Raw genomic sequence first — 24,155 nt, forward strand, 5'->3', positions numbered from 1 at the left:
TGGAATTAAGGTTTATGTCAGAACAGGATCATGAAAAAATGTATATGATTTGTATCTTAAAACAACCACAATGACTCATATTAGTGCACAACACTTTATGATAAAACTAATTTGACTACATACAAATATACATAACTTTCAAAGGTGCCTGACATAGATAAGCAGCAGTGAATTCACTAAAAAGCATCAGATATGTCACTGTAAATGATGGCAGATCCCTCTATAAACTACTCATTAAAGCTTTAAAAAGTGCTACAGCTTCCCACTTAGTATGTTTCAATTGGAGGACGAAGGGACAGCCACACAGTACTGTAAGGCACAAAACAAATATATAAGATACAGACATAGATGATTACTTCAACAGGGTAACGGATCATACTATGCGTCAGTATCAGGCTGCAATCTGATGCACTTAGTGTTCATTTGCTGATTACAGAAAACAATACAAACGTATCAAGTACACAGTCATAAATCTCCAAGAAGCTGCATACTTCAAAGAGGCTGGGCATCCATTAAAAGAATTTGAACCATTCAAAAGTTCTGTACTCTCAACAAAAAAAAAAAAACGCTATGACAGTCCTATAAATGTATTTTCTTTATAAAGTTTTTTTTTAAGAGACTGCGTTAAAATCTTGTGTAATGTTTCTACTTCACAGAGAAATGTCTTGGACTCTTCACCATAAGACTTTGATTGAGATACTCTAAAAGTAATGGTTTGGATTAGTGTGCTGGATTGGGAATAGTTTGAATTGTGTAGTGTAGATTGAAACAGCGGGTTAATGAAACTGGCACAGCATGTGGCGTTTATGAAGTGAGATGCTCATCTTCCATGCGGAGGGTGCTGGGGAGGCAGAGCAGAGGCTGACTGGAGCTGCTGGTGCTCTGACTCTTCAGGCTTTCTGTGGACTCTGATGACCCTGAGGAAGGCAGACAGCTGGAGTGAGAATGAACAGACCATCTTCATTTCAAGTTTGGGTACATGATTAAATGTATTTTCCTCAAGAAAACCATTGGATTTTAAAAGAGTTTATGATTCAAATGAGATTTGTAGGTCAATTGGGCTTTACAACTTTGATTACAATTGATTTGGAAGGCATAAGCTGGGCCAAATAGCGGAGAAGTGTGTATAAGGGTGTGTTCACACTTGCAGTTCGGTTCTTTTGGTCCAGACCAAAAAAAAGAAAATTATACATTTAGTCCTGGTTTGCTTATCAGTCACACTGTCATTTTTAACACCGAACCTTAAGATACAAAACAAATAAAAATAAAATAAAACGCAACTGCTTTTATGATTTATATTTCGCGACAGAACTTAAAGGGATGGTTAATCCAAAAATGAAAATGACTCCATGATTTACTCAGCCTCAAGCCATCCAAGGTGTACATAACATTCTTCTTTCAGAAGAATACAATCAGTTATATTAAAAAGTGTCCTGTCTAATCCAAGCGAGGCTCAAAAAGTTTGAATTTCAAAAACGTGCATCCATCTGGGGGGTTAATAAAGGCCTCCTGATGTGAATTGATGGGTTTATGTAAGAAAGATTTAAAAGTTTATAAAGGAAAATATCTAGCTTCCAACGGACCACTTTCCGTATTCAATTTAAGAAGAATGTTATATGCTCCAAGGATGGCTTGAGGGTGAGTAAATTATGGGATAATGTTGATTTTTGGGTGAACTATCCTTTTAATACACATCCAAAACAATGCTGTGTGCTGGGCTAAATGTGCTTGATGTATGGGTGTACATATGATGGTATTTTTACTAGCTGAGAACTAGAAAACGTATAAAGGGGTCAAAACAGAGGCAGGATTTCCTGCGAGCAGACTGTTCTGATCCCTGTACTGAACTGTGATATGCCATATTGCGACTATGATGTGTGCTGAGAGTTCTCCTTTTAAAGGGTTATTTCACCCAAAAATGAAATTGATGTCATTAATGACTCACTCTAATAGCGTTCAACACCTGTAAGACCTCCTTTCATCTTCAGAACACAGTTTAAGATATTTTATATTTAGTCCGAGAGCATATCCAAGTGTATGTACACTATACTGTCCATGTCCAGAAAGGTGATAAAAACATCATCAGAGTAGTCCATATGTGACATCAGTTAGTTAATTAGAATCTCTTGAAGCATCGAAAATACATTTTGGTCCAAAAATAACAAAAACTATGACTTTATTCAGCATTGTCTTCTCTTCCTTGTTTGTGTTCAATCCTCAAATAAATTAATTCATTCATTAATGACATCAATTTCATTTTTGGGTGAACTAACCCTTTAAGGTCGCATCACGTCCTGTTTTTGGTTCGGACATGAAAGCAGACCTGAGAGTGGGGCCCATCTTTTTAAGGGTCTTGGTCCACTTGTTTTATGCAGGAGCAGTTGGCGGCATTAACACTTGTTTAAATGAACCGCACTAACAGAGTGTGAACACAACCTTACAAACCATGTGCTATTTCATACTCTTATTGAGTTTACCATTATTCAGAAATAAACTCATTATAAAGTATAAAAGGCGTATATGGGGGGCCAGAGTAAATTATTATTGACATTGATGACCTACCAGAGTCAACATTCCTCTACAGCAGTGGACCATGACTCAGACGCTACGTGTGTTAAGAGCAAAGCCGAGTTAGAGTAAGAAAGAGAGAGAGAGAGAGAGAGAGAGAGAGAGTTAGGAGACAGCACAGCATTAGACATGCAGACACAGCATCAGTACGGAATCCCATTTCTGCCACAAAGGGTTAAAAAAGAAATTCTTGGTAAATCATAATTGACATGAAAAGTCGGAATTATGAGATACTAAGAAAATGTGACATTTATGAGATAGAGGACTAATTTCACAGACAGATTACAACAAGATCAGGCCTTAGTTCAATTAGGGCATTTAAGGATCTTAGAACAAAAAAAAACATTGTACATCTTGAGACAAAACAATGGCACAGACATATTTTAATATATGCCATTGCTTTTAGTTTAAACAGCTCAAACATGCATTTTAGTCTGGGATCTTAAGCATTGTCTGTGAAAGCAGGGAGAAACTAAGTCTATATATTTATTTAGATATATTTATTAATGACAAAAATCAATCAAGTAAAAAAAAATTGGTCAAAATGTATTGTCAATTTACCTTTCTTTTCGATTTCAACTTGTGCAATCATTTGCTTTTTTATTTCTCACAATTATAACAGCATTTCATGATTTAGATAAATGCTGTTTGTGTAATAGTTATGATTTACTAAAACTGTATTTTCCTAATGTGGTGAAAATGGACTTACCTAGCATATACAGAGATACTCTTCTTCATTACATATAAAATTAGGTGTATGAAAAATTATGCTTTAAGGAAATTTTAAATCATTTATTAATATTAACTTAATGTAACTTAAAGAAACACTCCACCGTTTTTAGAAATAGGGCTTATTCAACTTCTTTCCTACATTTAGGCAAATGCATTTTTGTCTCAGTGCATGCATTATTTTAGTTTTTTGGATCACTTTTACTCGGGACATGCTAGCTGGCAACATAGGATTCAATTCATTATGCTAAGCTAAGCTAGCGGCGACCCTGCCAAACTAAAACGACGCATGCACTGAGACAAAAATGCATTTGCCCACATATCTAAATGTAGAAAGAAGTTGAATAAGCCCTATTTCTAAAAACGGTGGAGTGTTCTTTTAATGGTGTTTTTGGTTACAGTTTCATTCGCGGATCCTTTACGTCGGATACGACTGACCAATATTGAGTTGCCCATGCACATCTTGGATAAGATTCATAAAATGTTCACACATACAGCACACATTACAAACATGTGTGAATGTGGATAAAGTAACCAATAGAAAGAATAAACCACTCTTGTAAATTTATAAACTTCGCTTAACAACTTAAAATATAATTAGCATGCACAGTAAACTACAGTAAAATGTATTTAAATCTCTCTACAGAAAGGTTTTTGCAGGTTTTAATGAAATGTTATTTATCAGTAGTCATAAGCATATTTCCAGTAGCCTACGCACCCCAATAATCCTCGGTAATCCTCTGCAAACCTCCGACAGATGGCTGAACCGGCTCTTTCGGTTATTTTTTTTAGTCGGACGTGCTACTTCGGCTTTTGGGTCGTGCCATCAACCCGGAACGATTCAGTTTGATTAACGAACCGGCTCAACCGGTTACTAGCTGAGAACCGTCTCAAAAGAACGATTCGTTCAAGAACCGAACATCACCAATCTCTGCATTTTATGTTTTAAATAATATTCAATTATGAGGTTAATTTCCCCTCCATTTACATTTGTGTATGAAACCTTTTTAAACAATTTATTTTAAATTAAAATGTCCTAATAGATTTCAGATTTCATCTAAATCAAATTAAACCCCTACTGAGTACATCTTAGTAATTCACTTGAGAATTTTCTAGTGTGTAGAAGGCATGTAATTGATATTGTAACAGAACAGTAAAAATGCATTTAAAGAGAAGTTTTACTGGGTAGAAATTGCTGAGCAAAGAAGCAGCAATAAGGGAGAAGGTTCACACAGCACAGAATTAGTTCTGCCAAGTATGCTGAAAAACTTGCTTCTCCAACTTGGCTCTTTTGCATTTTCTCAAAGTCAACAGTACAGGGCATGAAAGACACCCTACCCTCAAAAATGGACTGAAAAGGAGCAATTCTTATAACACAAGTTTTGGCAGACTAAATGAGTGTGTCAGGATTGTGGGGAGTGTTTGTTAGCGGCTCACCAGGCAGGGCAAGATCTGCTGAGGGGTCACTTTCTGTCCGACTCAGGCTGCTGCGCTCGCTGTGGCAGTCCTGTAGAATTTCACTCACAGACACACCCAGTGATCTGCTCTCTGAACCTGCCAACATGACATGATTAACATGTTTTATTCTCCAAAAGAACAAGCCTGACAGGCTTCAGACAGAATGTTCATATAATATACATTATATATTATACAGTATATAACAGATTTGATTTGAATTACCATTTTGCTAATTTTATATAAGGACTTGATGTTCTGATATGAAGAATTGCACATCGAGTTTGCTAACCTGAATTTGGGAACCCGGGATTGGTGGATACACCCTCTGCTGTGGCCTTTTGGGAAATAAAATCGATTTACAGGTTGTGGGAAATGATGAACTGACACAACACTAGTTTGCATTTCTTAGTCATATGCAACCAGTTGAATAACACACAGATCTATGCAAACTAACCCATGGCATTAAACAAGCAGCTCATCCATGGAGTCACAAACACAACAAATGTTTAATGGAAATACATTTCTAAAAGATACTGTTGCACAGTATTTATGTCAAAGACCCTCAGACAGGTATGAAATCTATGTTCTTAAAAAACACTTCTTATTTGCCATTACTGTTGACTAAATGCAATTATCTCACTTTAGATGATGTCGCTATAGTGTAATTACAAAGTATTGAGTAATATTAATTAACCACATGTACTTACTATATGGTTAGGGCTTGGTTTAAAGGTGCAGTGTGTAATATTTATGAGGATATATTAACAGAAATGCAATATAATATACATAACCGTTTTCAGTGGTGTATAAAGACCTTACATAATGAACCGTTATGTTTTTATTGCCTTAAAATGAGCCATTCCCATCTCCATACACCATGGGTCCCCTTATAGTGAAGTCACCATTTTGCACCGTTGTTTTGCACATTTGCAATGTTTCTACAGTAGCCCTAAATGGACAAAACTGCTCTACAAAGTGCTAGCTACTCTCTGCTGTCTCAGACGACGACATCTTTGTCCAGTGTCGGCCAATGTAGTTTCTCTATGTGCTTAGAAAGGGAGGAGTGAGCAGTTGCAAACTGGAACCTCACCACTAGATGCCGCTAAAATGGACACAATGTCTCTATAAAGTTGGTTCAGTTGCTTGTATTAATGCATTATTTACTGTTATTACTTTAGTAAATACATGTAACGTATAACTATGTCACCTTAAAATGAAGTGTTACCATTTACTGGCTTGTCAGTGGGCATTTAACAAGCACAAGTAAAGAAGTTAGTGTCTGACCTCAGTGGGACTGAAACTGCAGGGCAGAACAGACTGAGGCTGGGCATCAGAGAGCTCTGACATTCTCTCCTCATCTTCCTCCTCCTGTATTGGTGATGAGGGAGAACGTGTAGACCTGGAAACATCACACATACAGTATAACTAGAAGAAGAACATAATATGCATATTATTTTCAGAGAGTATTTCCCTAATAGTTACTTACCCGTCAGGAGACTTGCTACCTTTGCCCTTCATTGATGCAGGATCTGCATTTTGCTGCCGCCCAGTCAGGTTGAGGGGATCTCCCATCTCCCCGGAAAACTGGATCTCCTCATAGAGAGGTGCTGATGGGATTGAAGGGGACATGGGTTGCACCCCGTTCAGGGCTTCAAGCAGGGAGATGGGCTCATAGCCAGGAGGGATGTTGTCAGCATTCTGAGATTCGATAAGAAAAAAAAAGAAAAAATTGTTGTTAGTAAACTTCAGACTTTTTGCCATAAGTTTTGTCAACAACATACACCTCTCCTACAATTTGGGGTTAGTCATTTTTTTTTTATTTCATTTAATACTTTTATTACATACATTTTACATTAAATACATGCAATGGATTAAATATCCATTAAATAACTTTCTGTGTAAAAACTGAAAATTCAGCTTTGTCATCAGTAAAATAAATTTTTTAACTAAAGCTGCACAATCTAACTTTTCTCTCCACTAGATGTCACCAATTCAAAACAAAGGCAAAAGAAGTTTGATGACGCCAAGTTTGAGCGCACAATCTTGGGAGATGTGGTCTTCACCCCACAGCCGGTGGAAAAGAATCGGGATAGGACTCTGGCATAAATCATGTTCAGGGATGTGATTATTAACGTTACTGTAGTATGAAGCAGAGCAGGCCCGAGTGTTGTGGGAGCTGAGTAAGGCCGCTGGAGCGATTGTTAATAAAATAAACGCAACCCATGCCTCGCGAGCAGGGGAATTTTATTATGCCACGGTTGCTGGTGCCATTTTTGCTTTTCCGGTCATGAGTATGAGGTAACACAGCTTTGTTTATCATATTAAATACATCTGAGTGTGTCGAAAATGATGTTATGATGTTACTCTGTGAGTTCGCTCAGCGGCTGCTGTGAAACTTGTTGCACTGCAGTGAGAGTAAAGCATCTCTGTAAAATAAAACCAGAAAACGAGGGTAACACAGATATGACGCAACTGACAGAAGACGCCTTCACACGTCCCAGTTAATTGGTTTGGTTAAAATAGCAATTTTGTCATGATTTACAAATAGAAAACATTCAGAATATTGTAAGTACTCAATTGAACAAAATACATAACACTGGCCAAGTGGTTTTTGGATATTTTACAGATTTTTTTTACATAGTGCAATTATGTAAAATTAATTAAATTAAACTAATTAAAACAGTTATTTTAAATTATAATAATAATAATAATAATAATTCACAATATTATTGATTTTACTGTATTTCTGATCAAATAAATGCAGACCTGGTGAGCATAAGAGACTTAAACAGTAGTTTAAGTGTTGCCATTTGTCAAGAAAATCAAAGCCAAATTTGTCCAATATACTGGATGTTTAGAATGAGGCATATATAAGCCAAGCCACTGAAACCTAAAACACCAGTCATAACTGTCATATCTCAAATGTGAAGCATGATTTCACTGGACAAAATCAATACTACTGTAGCAACAAAGCTGTAATGGATCCCTGAAGTATTAATAATTTGAGCACAGTGTGAAATATGAGTTAGAATTTTACCGAATGCTCGGTATGGTCAGAGCTTTGGGACAACACTGGGCTAAAGGAAACCGGGGAGAGAGTGGTGGCTGTTTTCTTCCTCACGGCTCGGATCTGGAGCAGGGCTCTGAATGCTGGGGCAGTTGAGAGCAGAAAAGAAGGTCAAGCGAGGAGGAAAAAAGGACACAAATAAATGCAGTGTGCATAAACAAACACAGGTGCTGCATCTTCACATGGACATGCTTAAGTGTTACCAGATTCAGTTGGCTACAAAAAGGGGGTAAATATTTGCACAGCTGGTCTTACTGTTCAAGCAAAATCAGTTCACATTCTCTCAGTAGAGAAGTTCTATAGGGCAGCAACATACTTTATACAAGTACACAAAAGCTTGGCCACCTCAAGGCAGTCCTGTTGCATATGGTTTCTTATTAGCACTTTTGCTCAGAAAAAATAAATAAATTCAATGAAATGAGCATATAGCTCTATAGCTTCTTCACATCCCCAGCAGATGGCCCTGTTCTTCAACAGTCACATGATCTGCACTGCATGCAGGATCAATGATGCACTAGGGATTATTCATCATTAAGAAGAACAATGAAAAGGGGAATAAAAACACAATGGTAAATCAGTCCATATCAGATTTTATAAAATCATCACTCAGCCTTTTATCTTAATGGCCATACCCACTTTAAATGTTCGACTCATTTAGCCGAACAAATCTGAATAATAATGGAGGAACAATACAGGAGGCTCCGGGATTGATTAATGAGCACTTACGCAGTCTGCAGATAGGGCAGTTGTTGGCCTGGTAACGCAGTGTGTCAGCACAGGCATTGCACAGACACAGGTGCCTGCAAGGGAGAATCAGTGTGTCACGCAGGTCTGATAAACAAACCACACACTCGCTGCTGTTGTCACTGTTCTCATCCTCTGTGGACTTGAAGAGAGGAGACAAAAGAAAACATTGTAAAATAGCACATGAAATCAGAGACAGGAAATGGCAGGATGGATACTGTATTACCAGGAACCAGTCAGGCGCATCATCTCATTTGCCATCAATTCTTTGGCGTAGTGACACGATTTACCTTTGTCTCAAGATTGTTCCGGTTTTCAATGCCATATATCTCCTGCAGCAGATAGCTCACGCGGTCCACCTAAAAGATGAGCAAGTGAAATGCAGATTACTGGCTGGGCAAACATCACAGCACAGATCAAATGACCATTATCTCTTTCATGAAGTGCTATGGCCTGATAACTGCTTCCACACGTGGAGCGGCACGAGTGTGGATGAATCAAAACTTTCAATCTTGTGGATCCAATAATGAGAAACAATCATACAGCCACGGTCACAGATAAATTGGAAAATAAGATAGTTCTGTTGCTCACAAATATCACACCCAGCCTTACATTTCACGATCGAGAAATATGAGCTGCTAAAATACTTACGATTTGCTTCTGTTTCAAAGGCTTCACTGAGAAACTGCCATCAACATGCTGTAAATGAGGGAATATATAGTATTACTATAATAAAAACAACAGAACAAGCTGGCATGGTTTATAAAAAAAAGTTGTGCACCAAGAATATTTTTGGGAGATGGCTAATAAGGATATCTGTGCATATATCGATTATGAATATTAGTTCTGTTTGGGAAAATGATGATTTATTACCTACCTCATTTACCTCTACTCCTTAGAAAACTTTAACATCATATTTACATCAGCAACATGATTAAAATGAAGCAAAGATTAATCAAATGACTTAAAAGCCGTAGTTTATAGTTCTTAAATTGGTGAAAACAGATTAATGCACCACTTTTAAACATCTCTCTCATATTTTAGTCTGACTATGCTGTGTTAATAAAAATGCCTGACACTTTGCATGATGAACTCTGTGGGAACTTTTGTTCCATGCAATAAATCTAAATTATGTTGATTCTATCTACTCTCAATTTCTACATTGGCTACAAAGCATTTCCCAGGGTTCCAACTCCTTTCTATCAATGAACTTTTGACCATGACTTTCAAGATTTTATCAATTCACATGATTTTTTCTATGTCTGACCATTTTAAAATTCCATGACCATGGGATTCATGAATCTCAAACAGACTATAAAAGACTGGTTAACGAATATTATAAAACATGACCAAATGCTTGCAAGCTTTCAGTCCAGCTGACATACTTAAGCAAAAACAAATCTCACGAAATACACACCCTTTCAAAAGCTGCCAAAAGAACATGTGCATGTCCGGTGACATCTGTAAAAAAATGAATAAATAACATGTTTTGTGAGACAACAGTATGTAGTGATATTACACAATTATAACTGATTCTATTTTATTATAAAGATTTTTTACTTACCATCGCCATCATCCACTATTGCTTGGACTACCAAAGGGAAAACGCCTTTGTCCAGATCATAGTTCAACTACAGATAAATATGAATGTTTAATTCTAAAAAATACATGACACGCCTAACTATTCACAATTGTTTTTTAAAAGCACAGTTTGTTTCAAATAATTACAGCTGCAACAAAAGTCCTTGACGGTATGGCACTGATGCAAATGAGTCTCTTTTTTGAAAAGTCACACCTCTTCAGGCTTCCATTTAGTGAAATCAATCTTGAAGGATGGCAGACAAAATTGCTGGTTAATCCCTCTCTTATAATGGACCGTCTCAGACACCATTGAAGGGCTCTTGGGGCTGTATCTTTAAAAAATAAAATTGTAGTTATTATCACAAACAACTCTGAGCATAAATGAGGGTGTCAGTTACTAGTAATGTAGATTTCAAACCCAGAGATCAATGTAAAAGTAATTAAAGGGATAGTTCACCTAAAAATAAAAATTCATACAGGCCTGGAACAACTTTAGGGTGAGTTAATGATAGGGCTGCGCAATACATTGAAATATCGCAAATGTACATATCGCAACGGCACACAATTTCCTAATGATTTTAATAGGCTACTTCAACATTATGAAAAGTGTATGTTTTAGGTCTGCATACAGCAGAGAATAGACTGGGCACATGACTACTGTTACTTATGTGACTTGCTTGTCAGAAAAAGCTATTATACGTAATAACTTGAGAAAAACAACTCCTTGCAGTCTCACACTGTCTGTTGTCTCTGACACACACACCGAAACGTGCGCACAAGCATGTGATCCCTTCTATTCTGTTTCGTGCCTTGTTACACTCTCGAACTATCAAATACACACACAAATTTTTTTAACGTACATTTTTGCTAAAACCCTGCTGGTTTCTTTCAGAAGTTGTAGCAATACTTTCTTTTCCCAGAAAGAATGCGAAACACAAATGGTATAAATATATATTTTTTAATATAATTTAAATAGATTTTACACCCTAATAGCAATATCGTATCTCATATTGAAAATCGCATTATTTAACAAGGTATTGCATATCGCATTGTTCTTCAATATCGCACAGCCCTAGTAAATGATGAACTATCCCTTTACCCATAGGTGTTTCTTTTTCTTTCTTTACATGTCAGCGTTTTCACATTGGATTAAAACGCACTTCACTCTTCTCACACACCAGATATAACTATTAAACTTTCTGATTTTTTTCACCTTATTACTTGTGGTGTTCCTGGTCAAAAAATGACCATCCTACAATAAATCGTATAAATCTCTCATTAAGCTACTGTACATTATCAACAAATATTGGATTATTTTTTTGGGTCAAATTATTTTCTTTCAATTAAAACAGGTTTTGTATTCCTTTTTTTAAACGGACTGATTTTAAGCCTCATTGATCTGAGCTTATATTGGTCAAAAATGACCATCCACTGAAATCAAAAATTATCATCCCCATCCAATGAATGGGGGAGATTGAAAATAAGAGAAACATTTGGTGTTCAGGAGCATGTTCATGTTTGCATATGTACATGTGTGCTCGCAAAAATAAAGGCCGTGTAAAACAAACCCACAAACTATTTTGAGTGCTGCATGCTTTCTTTTTCACAGAGATGAACTTTATCCTCAGATCAATGAAGCCAAACATCAATTGGATAGTAAATACAAAACATGTCCTAATTAAAAGAAAACACGCTGACAAAAAGATTGAATCCAATAATGATGGTGAGAATACAGCATCATGACTGATTTGCAGACCATTTTTAAAAGGCCGGCCATTTTTGATCGGGGAAACCAAATGTTTTCAACACATAGTAAGAGTTAATCTTTTGTATTTAAACCAAGGAAAAAAGCTTGGTAAAAAGATTTAGAATTTAGACCAAGTGCCAATGTTTCCAAGGAAGCTGTTGTCTAGATGCCAATGGGCTATGTTTCTTTAGGATCAAATGGCTTAAATGGGACTTAAAAGCAACTGAGGCTATCAATCACAAGACACTCAAGTTTCTACATATCATCTAATCTTTTATCCTGTAAGAAATTCACTTAGCTACAAAAGTGAACATAAACATGCTGATTAAGCATCATTCAACAGCAGGAACTTTACAAAATAACTTACATTGCCATCCCATTGGCAAACTCCTCAAAGGCTTGACAGTATAATGTAATGGCCACTCTCGCATCAGTATCAAAGCAAAACTCAACGCTGTAAAGGACCTTGGGATCGCCAGTGTCCTCTGGTGTGCTGTCAGAATCATCCTTATATCTGCAGAATTTGACAAACAAAAGATTGCTGTCATGGTTTTCTTATTTTTAGCATATAGTCTACATTATGGCGTCATCAGCAACCCCTTCAAGCCATTAATATATTCACAATCAACCTGACAAGTCGCAAAGAATCCTTTCTGATGTTCACCAAACTCCTCAGCGTCTTGACAGGCTCATGTGGTGCTGGTGTCACATAGGGAAACTGAGGAAAACGGGAAACGCATGTGTGAGGATGACAAAGTGTCGGACTCTTAAAGGTTTTGTGGCTGCGGTTTCATTTGGTCACCTGTACAGGTCTGTTGCCAAGGAAATTCAAATCCATATTTTCCCCAAAAAGATATCCTTCTGGATGGGGTGTGTCAAACTTTTCTCCACCCATGAAAAAATGACTGGTGAAATAATTTCCTGCAATAAAGATATTAAACTAAGAGATTATTATCTATGATGGAAGAGTTGACAGTGGATGATGTTTCAATGCATTCATTGCATGTGGACGTTAAATTTGTATGTTCTTTACACATTATATAATACTGCCAAAGTAGATTTCTAAAAGCAGAAAAGGTATACAGTAAATAACAGATTTTTGACATGTACAAAATGTAACAAACATAAAGAATAGTTAACAGTCTATGAATGACAATAAGAATGGTCAAATACACACTATATTAGACTTTGTAATGCAGCTAACGTCTGTCAACATTACTTAAGTGACATTTTACCTGATTTTGGGGGGTATCTGTACGCTGAATTGGCTTGGATATCAATGTCTTCAACTCCAGCAATCCTTCGGCTCAGTATGGAACCCATGTTTGCGTGTAAAAGGCTGTTGAAGACTGCTATGTGTGGTTAAATAAGGTTTATTGGACAGGTAGCTGGAAACCGTTTGCTTGCTCCGCTATTGAAGCATTCCCATCTCTTGCGACAAAAAGAGCTGCGAACAAAAGAAATCAACTTCCGTGTTTACGTTCTAGCTCTTCTGGCAAACCAGACTGACTTATGTAAAATCCGTTATTTCACAAGTAGACGTCAAATAAACGTCGTTTCGTCGGTGAACAAAATAAAAACAAAAACAAGACTATTGGAAAAAAACTGTCTTTTGAAGAACCCATTCTCGCGAGACGGGACTTTCTGAGAGCAAAGGATATTGGGATATGTTGTGCCTGTCTGCGTGGTCTCAGTTGATTTGAACCTGATTTGAACAGTAGATGTGCACCCCTAAACAAAGAAAAACTTTATTCGACACTAACACTTTTTAAATTGATTATTATGGGCATGCATTGAGTTTATAATTCACATGATATTTTTTACACCCAAATGCTACTGAAAAGGGTAATCTATTGCCATCTTGTTTTATAACACCCAAACTAATATCGTAGATGGATGGAGCACGGTTGAATGTGTATATTGTTTAATTTGTATAAAAGTATAAATAAAAATAAAAATGTGTTTAAAAGATGCGGGTGTTTTCAGTGAAATCATAATTTTGACAAGCGCCGTCACGACTGTTATTAAAAGTAACAGCAACGTCATGTTAAAGTTGTCGTCATATGCTCACTAGTATCAGTACAAAGGACTGCGCTAAAGTACATCAGTTGGTCTTCTGTTAGGATGCAAGTGATTTAATTAGGGTTGGAAGATTTGTTTACCATATTTGGAAAAGTAGCGGCATAGCTCGAATGGGAATTGGACGGGAGAGACCGTCATTCATAAATTCTCCTTTCCAAACAAAGCGTTGCATGATGGGATATGGAGTTTTTGTCTTTAAAGAGCAATTTAAACACCCACTATTATCCTTGTCGTGTAGGTTATATATGCATTATCTCCGTTGAACAATGGATGATTTCACTTTGTATAAACAAAAGTAAACACTTATCTCGATCGCTTCAACATATACGTTAAACTAATGCAGTGTCATCATCAGAAACACAACAAACGTGGAATCCCTACGCATACAATTCCCATGACCTCCGCCCTTCTCTGATTGGCTGCTTCATGCTGTCAATCATATGGCGCTCGTTACACCAGCGCTCCTACAGTAAATATTTGTGTTTGCTCAACCGGCTGTAATGGTGGACGACTGAAAGAGAAGCGGTGAGACTAAATCTCAAAAATCCGGTCCCGGGTAAAGCACTATTGTTCGTGGCTCGGAAATAAACAGCAGCGAATATGGATGAACTCAAACATCAAGTTATGATAAACCAATTCGTCCTGACAGCTGGATGTGCCGCAGACCAGGCGAAACAGCTTTTGCAAGCGGCACATTGGCAGTTTGAGGTAAGCGCAGAGGAGAGCACACTATAGCATGCCTACGCCAGTTCATTGTTTATGTGATTGATGCACTGTATACTCTTGTCTGTCGCGTGTCGAGTTGCCATTTCTAGACTCGTCATGACTAACAATGACCCATGCAAGTTGTATTTGTCATCCTTGTTCGTTTAACATATATTAATGTCGTCTGCATTTGTTTAATTTTTTTGGGATACAACAACATTTAAACACATCACTAGTAGGCTATACCATTTGCGAAAAGCTCAACAGAGATTGACTACTATCCAATTAGAGTTTACTCCAGATTAAATACTATAATCCTTCCCCATGACACACTGTACTAGCTTCTCATGCTATTATGCAATGAAGATGACCACTGGCAGATTACACTACAGTAGAGCTCAACATCGATACAATGTTGTGCTCTCGTTTCTCATTTTAATCATCCTTTAAGTGAAACCAAAACAGTTCCCCAATCTAGCGTGAAATATGACTAGCTAAGCTACAGCACGTGAAGTAATGTTGTGTTATGATCTCTCACTCACAGACAGCCCTTAGTGCCTTCTTTCAAGAGACAAATATACCTTACGGTCACCATCATCAAATGGTGAGTATGAAAGCCGCCATCTCTGTTTATAAGTGTTTACTTTAATTAAACTTTTTTTAGTTTTGTTTTGTTACACGTGTTTGTTATGCTACTATACGTGCTCCGTTTATATCGTGGCTGTAACAATAACAATGTAAAGCCTGTAACCATAGTGTCGGCCATGTTGCGGAGAGACGGGGCTTCCAGAAATAAACACACGCACACGCGCACACACACAGGCGCTGTGTTCACTGTTATTACTGTAGTGTGCCGAGGTAGGCAGTATTTCAGTGTTGCAGCATAACTGAAATGAAATAATGGCCGCAAGGTTAAAGTATCACGGATGTGGTCAAGCTAAAATCAGTGTCTTCTTGAAAAGGCACCTGTATTGAAAAGAAACGGTTACACTTTATTGTTACAGTGTTGCCTGATTATATATTTAATCACGGAGTAATATTTAGTACCTGCATGTACTTACTAAAGAGTTAGTGTAGGATCTGGGTTTGGTAATGTTAGCTGCATGTAATTATGCATAATTTACTGTTATTGCTATGGTAAGTACAGGTAACGCGACAAGGCAAAAAAATAAAATAAACATATGATATGTGCATCATGATGATGGAGTTCTGGAATATCCCACTGTCACAGATGGTTTTCACTATACTGAAAAAGCTTGAAATAGGTATTAACTAAGGTTCTAATAATACAATGTGGTCCTATTATTACATGTTAGTCTATTGTTATTAACATGTACAGATTTTGATTTTAATAATCTAAATTGTGAAATTAACTTGAGGCAGCTTACACGACACTAAAAGCTGAAAAACGTTGTGTTTTGGCTGTTGATTTACATGACAACAGCATTTTGGGGTCCTGAAAACAAACTTTTGGGATTCAAAGTTGACATTTTTGAAAACTACTTTTATAGTGTCCTTGTAAATTACAAAAATGTGAATTTTTGAAAACGATGGCGTCATGCACATGCATATTGTGTGTTTAGTCTATCCACCTTATCTTTTAACATGGGAGTAAGGGGTTTTTTCTGTGAATGTGCAAGTCTTCAGATTTATTTGCGGCTATAATAAGGAAAAGAATATATCAAAGTGCAGTTAAATGTATGTTTATAAAAAGTTTTTTTAATATAATTAAGTCAATACATTAAAATAATATGGTAAGAAATGTCAATTTGCATTGCAATGTAAAGCATAATAAGCTGTTTTGTACATTTAAAAATAACTCGAAGCAAATGATACCGGAAGCCAGACACATTAAAATTACAAATGACAGAGACTGCTCTTACCTGAAAAGTAAGGTATGTGTGTAAGTTTCTTTACGAAATGTCATTGCCAACTACTGGCCTGGCAGCATAATACAGTGTTTTTAGTTGTTTTCACAGATCCGTGTGAACGGGGATCATTTTGACAACGCTGTCATTTGTACAGGAAAAGCTGTTCTGTTTTTAGTACATCATTGTGGTGTAAATGTACCCTTAGATTAAAAATGTTTGAACGTTAGCTAATGTAGTTAACAAATAGAACCTTATTATAAACTGTTATATACGTTAATAAATAGTGTTGTTCAGACCCCTAAAAGTCTTTAATTTGTGTCTTTATTTTAAATTATTAAAATATTTAAAGTGATGAACATTTCACTGATGCATCTTTCTGCTTTGCTGTTAAATATTTAATCTAGTAGATAATGTTCTTGATTTGTGTAAAATATAACATGCTTGTGTAACGGAGGCCAGCTAGTAGAAGTTGCTGTGCGAGTAAACCTCCCTCCTCTGACCTCAAGAGATGCTCTAGCGACTAATGCTAGAGGTTGCAGCCTTTAGCCTCCTAGTTAGAGCGTCCGACTCTCATGCCGGCGGACCCGGGTTCAAGTCCCGGTCTGAACAGTAGGGGTTACACTTGCAAGCAAGTCATAGCAATGTTTGAATTGTGAGATGGTTATTTTTAATGACAGCCAGACTGGTTCATGAAAAAAAAAAAAAAAAAATTTGTATTATTATTATGTATTTTAAATTTGACAAGCTTTGATGTTCAGTTACATATTACACATCAGTACACTGTGTTGTGCAATATTTCAGATATCAGTTCACCTCATGTTTGTGTCTGTTTGAGGTTTATTGATGTGAGTGTGGGGCATGGAGTTATTGGGGGGAAGCAAATTAGTTACCTATGGATCGTTGTTTAACACTGAACACAGAATAGTTTGTCCTCTGCCTCTTACTTTAAATAGATCCAGGTGAAAGCACAAGAAGCAGAGGTGAGAGTTTTGTGGCATGGCTGCCATCACTTAATGTTAGTAGTTATGCAGTCCTAATTGAGTTTGCATGTGCGCTGGAACATTCATTCTGATTGACAGTGAAGTCATAAGTGTATGAAAAAGTACTTGTGTGCTTACATCACAGAGTGTTCTTTTATGTTGGTTTGGTCCTGTAGTCTTGTTCGGGGGGTTCCTAGGACAACTCTGGTGAAAAATGAACCTAGGTTTAATTAACACATGGTTACTGAGTAGATCGTTCTCTGTATCGTGTGTCTGTATACAGACAGTAGCCATCTTGGAAAACAGTCTCAGCTAGTCGAGCCACTAACGCTGCAAGTGAGCTGATTGATTGGAATTAAGTTTGTGAAATCGAATTACAAGGAAATGCATGAATTATATCTGATTATTAAAATATATGGTTGACTAAATACAAGGAAAGAAGCTGTCCCATTTGAGATTCCAAGTCACAGTTCATCAGTTAGCACAGCGTTCGTGGCTCGACTCGTAGAGACTGTTTTCCAAGATGGCATCTATCTGTAAATGCGTAATGTAATGTCTTTATAAAGTATCTTTTTATAAAACACTTACAAAGTTCTCAATGCTTCGGTTTGCATGTAGGGACCCTCATTATGCTACCATGTTAGTGTGAGGCTATTTTGAGCCTTGTTAGTGGTATTAACTAGCGATTTAATTTTGCCCCATAAACTAGTTATAAGCTAATCTGTTTTTAGAGGTAAAACTCTTTACATTTTAATGAAAACACATCACAGAGAACAACGAACCATACAGAGAACCATGTGTTAATTACCCCTAGGTTCATTTTTCACCTGAGTTGTCCTTTAATAATAAAGATTTCAGAATTGGATGTTGTAAATTAATCACTGATGGTGACTATAGTCTTTGAACATAAAAAAATGACTCAGCATGAGAGTGAGGTTTTTTTTTTTGGGGGGGGGGGTGAACTACTCCTTCAAGCGTTTATTTCGTCACTCATTTATAACATCACAGCCGCAGTTAAAGCTTACCACATGTCCGTGCCTCCCTAAAGCTTAACATCTGTATGCATTGCTGTTCATTCATTTTAATAATAAGAGTTGATTATTGGGAAGTGATGTTGTGAATGGGCAAGTCTTCAAGGGCTGAGATCATGATATGGAGGATGTAATGTTAGCTGTTTGTCTCCTGCTGTATCCTACAGTAATTGCTGACCACGTTAGCTCATAACTCACGTGCTGAGCCCAATATTTAAAACAGACATTTGGATATCACACTGAAAAGGGTCTATCAAACTTAATTATAAATTATTAAAATTATGTCTGGGTTTTGAAATTCACTCTTTCAATCACAATGAAATTGCTACATTTGATAGTTATTAAAAGTAGGACAGAAATAGAATGAATATTGTGTATTTTGTCCTTTCAAATAAATGCACATAGACTTGATTTGTTTTGTTATTAAAGCAGGGCAGTAGCCAGTGACTCTAAACGGAAATGGCTTAACCAAATATTTAGGTTTTTTTTTCCTCCCAATTGCAGATTCTAATTTAATTTAGTCATCATTTATTAAAGATATACATTTGTTTTATTGATTTCCACAATTGAGTAAAATATATTTGAAATCAAACATAAGCAGAATGCGTGGTTCATTACCAAAGAATAAAAGGAATTTTGTGTCTAGTGAAGCTTTGATCATGCAGTCATCTCCAAAGGGAGAAGAAAAATAAGAAATGCCTTAGTGCCAAGTTATCCTCTGGTTAAAGTACGGTAATTAAAACAGGATTTAACACACAAAGAGTATGGCTCTTTTCCTGGAATTGGGGCTGAGGGAGGGGACCGAGTTCTGTTAAGTTTAACTGTGGTTTGTTCTGGGTGTGACCTAAGAATATTTTAAATCTTAGATACAATCCTTACAGACGGAGGTGGGGAAAGGTTAGTGTAATGACAAGTTTATAGCAGTTAACTGACAGTTTGATTAAAATGATCATGGAGAGAAACTACTTGATGACCTTACAGTCATGTTGCTAATAAAATAGTGCAGATGTTCTCTCTTGTGGAGGCTTTGAATTGGGGAAGTGGGACAAATCGTGTGAAACATTATAAAGAGACAAATATAGTTTAAGAACTTTAAAGGAACTCTATGTAAGAAATACATTTCAATTAATCATAAAATGGCCCTGATATGTCACTAGACATTAAGAAATCGTGTTCATTTCAAATACTTATATCACTGACAACAGTAGTCCGGCCAGGATTTTGTCATTTTAAAGTTGTTGTTGCAGCCCTCAACTGATGTTGATGTTGACATGTTGTGTTTTTGCGTGAAGCTCCGCCCTCCACTTATCTACCAATCATGAAGTCAGTAGTGTTTCGGCATCCAGGTTGCCAGATCTGCTCTAGTTACCACAGCTGCAGCTGAAAACATTCCTGCTGGATCCTGCAGCTTATCTGGCAACCTCGAGTCAGGAGGAGGGGGAGAGGGGATACACCGCTCCACCGTCATTTGAAAGTGATTGCAGTACCAGTTTTGGCCACAATCTTACATATACTTCCTTTAAATGCTGGAATGTCAAAAGTAGATGTATGCATAGTATTTCACTCCAAAGAAGCAACTGGCCCAGAGTTTATTTCATGCTTTTTTATTAAGGGCAGAGGTGGTAAAAGTACTCAAAAGTTATACTCGAGTGAAAGTATACATACCTAAATAAAATATTACTCCAGTAAAAGTAGAAAGTCCTCCTTTCAAACATCACTTGAGTAAAAGTACAAAAGTATCAGATTTAAAACGTACTCAAGTACCAAAAGTAAAAAGTAAATATTCAAATTAACTGTAAATATCAATAATTAAGCAGATAAATTATTTTGGGACTGATATGCAATGCTTTAATTGAACAAATTATAATATTAGATACTGTAATTAAGAATTTGTTAGATTTGCAATTAATAAGAGACAATGAAGCACCTTAACGCAGTATAGAGGTTAAACTTAAAATAGAAAATAAACTTAAAATGTGTTCCATAACATTAGCTCCATCAAACAGATGAGCAAAATATTAACTAATTCAAAATTAATTCAAAAGCCATAACCACAATGACATATTACGTAACAATTAGTTAATAGTCATGTGCCTCAACAAGTAAAGTCATACTATAATTAGCAAATTGTTATGATTAATGATTAATTAAACACAACTGAGAGCCGGAATGCATGGCTTTGAATACATGAATTTACATTATTAGTTAATGTAATATGTTATAAGGGAATTAATTATGTCATATTTAATTAATAGCAATTCATATATTACTTAATCTATTCATCATATAGAATGTTCATTAGTTGCTGGTGCAGTAATCATTAATAAATGGTTTAGTTCTTCATTAGTAATACATGATCTCATGATTATCAGTGCATTAGTTAGGCATGAATTAATGCATATCAGTACACCTGTATTGTAAAGTGTTACCGATGTTTTCATAGTAAATAGTGTGCTGCGAAATAGAAACGTTTGGGAAACACTGAGCTAAAGTTAGTGTGGTAAATCTGACTTGTCTGCTTTTCCAAGTCTATACCCAACTGGATCATCCATCCATCATTGCAGACCGGTTTGGAAATCAAGTGTAATAAATACTTGATACTTGGAGTGGGCATGGGGAAATGTATAGGAATAAAAAGTAAACTTTGCCATTAATATTGTAGTGGAGTAAGAGTAAAAGTAGATGCAAATAAAATATACTCAAGTAAAGTACAGATCCCCGAAAAAAATACTTAAGTAAAGTATCAAAGTATTTTTACTTGATTACTTACCACCCCTGATTAAGGGGCTAGAGAGAGTAAACCAAATTTACAGGCATTGTTTCCCAGGGCCAGCATGCATCGCAAATGCATAAACAGGAAGTAACGTGTAATGCATGTGTCAAACCAAGACATCAAGGTTTGGTAGGTTAGCATGGCTGTAGACTTGCATAGCCAGACCTTCAGACTGACGGCAGAAGGTCTGGAATATTGCAGCTTTCATTGGTCAAGGAGCCCCCAAGTCAAGTCGACTTTATTTCTATAGCGCTTTTACAATGACCACTGTTTCAAAGCAGCTTCACAGTGTTAAACTGTAAAATATTGCAACACAATTTGATTCGGCTGTCGATCTGGAGAAAACGGTGATGTTATCAGCTTATTTTAATTGATCATGTAGTGACAATGTGGGCAGATCAGTGATATAGTTGATAGTAGTAATTCATTTTATTTGGATATTTAGTTGAAAATTTAGATAAAAATTTTAGTGTCCCCAACTGAGCAAGCCAAGCCAAAGGTGACAGTGGGAAGGAACCAAAACCTCATCAGGGCATGATGGAGAAAAATAAACCTTGGGGGAAACCAGGCTCAGCCCAAGTGGACGTTTGCCTGACAGCTTGTTTTGTTCTCCGTCATGTTTAGGGGTCTGAAAATTTAAAGTAGATGTCCTTGCAATAACAGACCGGTGTGCATCTATAAATTAGTCATTCAAGAATGTCGTTCAAGTTTATTGCAACAATGGAGCCGTGAACTTCACAAACTTTTGAAAACCCAGCGTTTAGTTGATCCTGATAGCTTCTTCTACAAGAGAGTTTGGTGTCACAGCATGTATTTCCAAGTGGATCGTTAAAGAACGCAACATCCTGTAGAATTCAACCAATTAGATGACGACTTCGAAACTCTTGAAGTGTTTCCAGATAAGTGTGCCGTATGCATCAGACGTTCAGGCAACGGTCAGCGAGAGTGACGTCTGAGACTAGCATTGCTAGCCCATATTGCCCCTGCTGGTATAGATGCCGTTTTTGGATTCCAGTCCTCTGAATCAAAACCTCAAATAACATATCCTATGCTAGCTTTTCTTCTCTTTTGTTCTTTTACACGCTCTTGAAACTTGTCATTGCGGAACTCCATTCCGCAGCTATAATATTAGCGACAGATAATATAATTGGAATCAATTTCAAAATGATTTTTGAATGATAAAAACATTAGCAGCTAATCAGAATCCACCTTCAAAGATCTTGCGCATTTAAAGCAACATGACATCATTGCGAGCTTAAAATAAACATCACGTGTATCGTCCATTGGCTTGAATGTGGAGTTGTTGTGGAGTTCTCATTATAGTTACATTACGCTCTTAGTGTGAACAGACCATTAATGTATAGAGTATTTTGTCAGTTACAGTACGAAAATTCTTTCCTCTAGGGTTTAAAGGGTTAGTTCACCCAAAAAATGAAAATTCTCTCATGGATTACTTACCCTAATGTTGTTTGACACACGTTCATCTTCGGAACAAAAATGAAGATGTTTTTACTGAAATCTGATGGCTCAGAAAGGCTTTCATTGACGCCAATGTCATTTCCTTTCTTAAGACCCCCCAAAAAAGTCCATCTCACTACAGCGGCTCTACAATAATTTTATGAAGCGACGAGAATAGTTTTTTTTGCGCAAAAAAAACAAAAATTAGTTATGGGCCGATTTCAAAACAAAGCTTCGAAACGCGTATCGATTCATGATTCAGATCGCCAATGTCAAGTGACTTCAGCAGGTAGGCCGTTTGACACACGATCCGAATCATGAATCAAAACGCTCATACAAAACCGTTCGAAACTTTGTTTTGAAATCGGACCATCACTATAAGTTTTTTTTTTTTTTTGCGCACAAAAACTACTCTCGTCACTTCATAAAATTATTGTACAGACTCTGTAATGAGATGGGCTTTGTAACGACGTCTTCAGTGCCTTTTATGGGTCTTGAGAGAGGAAATGTCAGGCCTTTCTGAGCCATCGGATTTAAAAAAAAATATCTTCATTTGTGTTCTGAAGATGAACGGAGGTCTTGCGGGTGTCGAGCGACATTAGGGTAAGTAATTAATGAGAGATTTTTAATCCCTTTTAGAGGTATCCATGCCTTTCTGTGTCATGTATTTCTGTTCAAACACTCCGTTTACTGCGTGAAATTAAATTTCACCCTATTTTGTAAATGCACACACACATCTCACAATCCAATCAACATAGAACCAATTCCCAGCCCTACATTTTTCCTTTTCAATAAGCTGTTTGATAAACACTCGGATGTACATCAAAATACAAAAAAAGATCGTTCTCATCATGACTTTAAGGCATGAAAAAAAACGCTCTTACTCCCCATAATGTCTTTCAGTTGGACGCAGTTTAAACAGTTCTGACTGAACAACTTTTGCTGTTTTATGATGCACATAACTTTGCAGAGGACACTGCAGCCAGCACTGGCCAGTCGTGTCCTTGATTTAAACAGTAAGTGTTAATGAAGTCTTGTTTTCACCATAAAAAACATCAATTTTCAGACAATACTTGTGTATTGTTTTTCTCTGAGTCCCTCTGTACTGTGTCAACACTCAGGTTAATAATCAAGTCTCAAACAGAAAATTTGTTCACATATGTGCAAATACTTAGACGCTGCATAATTGAGTGCAGATTAGAAAAGCCTCTGCATCTCTGCAGTATGTGATTACAAATTACTGTTATAAAAATCAAAGCACCTCCTGAAGGCATTGTCTGCCTGCTTGATCACACCTTCCAGCGTCTCTCTTTCTCTCTGAGACTCACAGATATGCGTACAGCAGATCAGGCAGTGCAGTT

General features: G+C 36.8%; 2 protein-coding genes across 3 annotated transcripts in view; one reads left to right on the plus strand and one right to left on the minus strand.

Annotated features, from left to right (window-relative positions):
- Positions 1-80: 80 nt before the first annotated feature.
- Positions 81-13,546, minus strand: mgrn1a (mahogunin, ring finger 1a). Of its 2 annotated transcripts, XM_067429118.1 has the most exons (17): positions 13,130-13,546; positions 12,697-12,815; positions 12,524-12,612; positions 12,262-12,408; positions 10,362-10,479; positions 10,131-10,197; positions 9,984-10,027; positions 9,218-9,265; positions 8,857-8,925; positions 8,549-8,708; positions 7,793-7,905; positions 6,242-6,453; positions 6,040-6,154; positions 5,045-5,090; positions 4,735-4,851; positions 2,563-2,605; positions 81-917 (listed from the first exon to the last, which is right to left on the minus strand). In XM_067429118.1, exons 1-16 carry the CDS (start codon positions 13,215-13,217, stop codon positions 2,568-2,570), a joined length of 1,590 nt encoding a protein of 529 aa, XP_067285219.1. In that variant the 5' UTR covers positions 13,218-13,546; the 3' UTR covers positions 81-917; positions 2,563-2,567. The 2 variants fall into 2 exon arrangements, with proteins under 2 accessions (XP_067285219.1, XP_067285218.1); XM_067429117.1 differs by lacking the exon at positions 2,563-2,605.
- An 889-nt stretch (positions 13,547-14,435) lies between these two features.
- ubald1a (UBA-like domain containing 1a) overlaps positions 14,436-24,155 on the plus strand; it is a 45,592-nt gene continuing 35,872 nt past the window's right edge. Inside the window, exons 1-2 of the mRNA XM_067429546.1 lie at positions 14,436-14,684; positions 15,226-15,285. Coding sequence (XP_067285647.1) covers positions 14,577-14,684; positions 15,226-15,285 — 168 coding nt within the window. The 5' untranslated portion in view covers positions 14,436-14,576. The remainder of the gene's footprint in view (positions 14,685-15,225; positions 15,286-24,155) is intronic.

The sequence above is a fragment of the Pseudorasbora parva genome, chromosome 21 (assembly GCF_024679245.1).
Source record: "Pseudorasbora parva isolate DD20220531a chromosome 21, ASM2467924v1, whole genome shotgun sequence".
In the NCBI taxonomy this organism is placed as follows: domain Eukaryota; kingdom Metazoa; phylum Chordata; class Actinopteri; order Cypriniformes; family Gobionidae; genus Pseudorasbora; species Pseudorasbora parva.

Coding starts and splice junctions, on each gene's coding strand:
- mgrn1a (XM_067429117.1), bottom strand. CDS start 13,217: ATGGGTTCCATACTGAGCCGAAGGATTGCTGGAGTTGAAGACATTGAT. Junction 8,926..9,217: donor CTTTGAAACAGAAGCAAATC/GTAAGTATTTTA, acceptor CTCATCTTTTAG/GTGGACCGCGTGAGCTATCT. Junction 8,709..8,856: donor GGAACAATCTTGAGACAAAG/GTAAATCGTGTC, acceptor CCTCTCTTCAAG/TCCACAGAGGATGAGAACAG.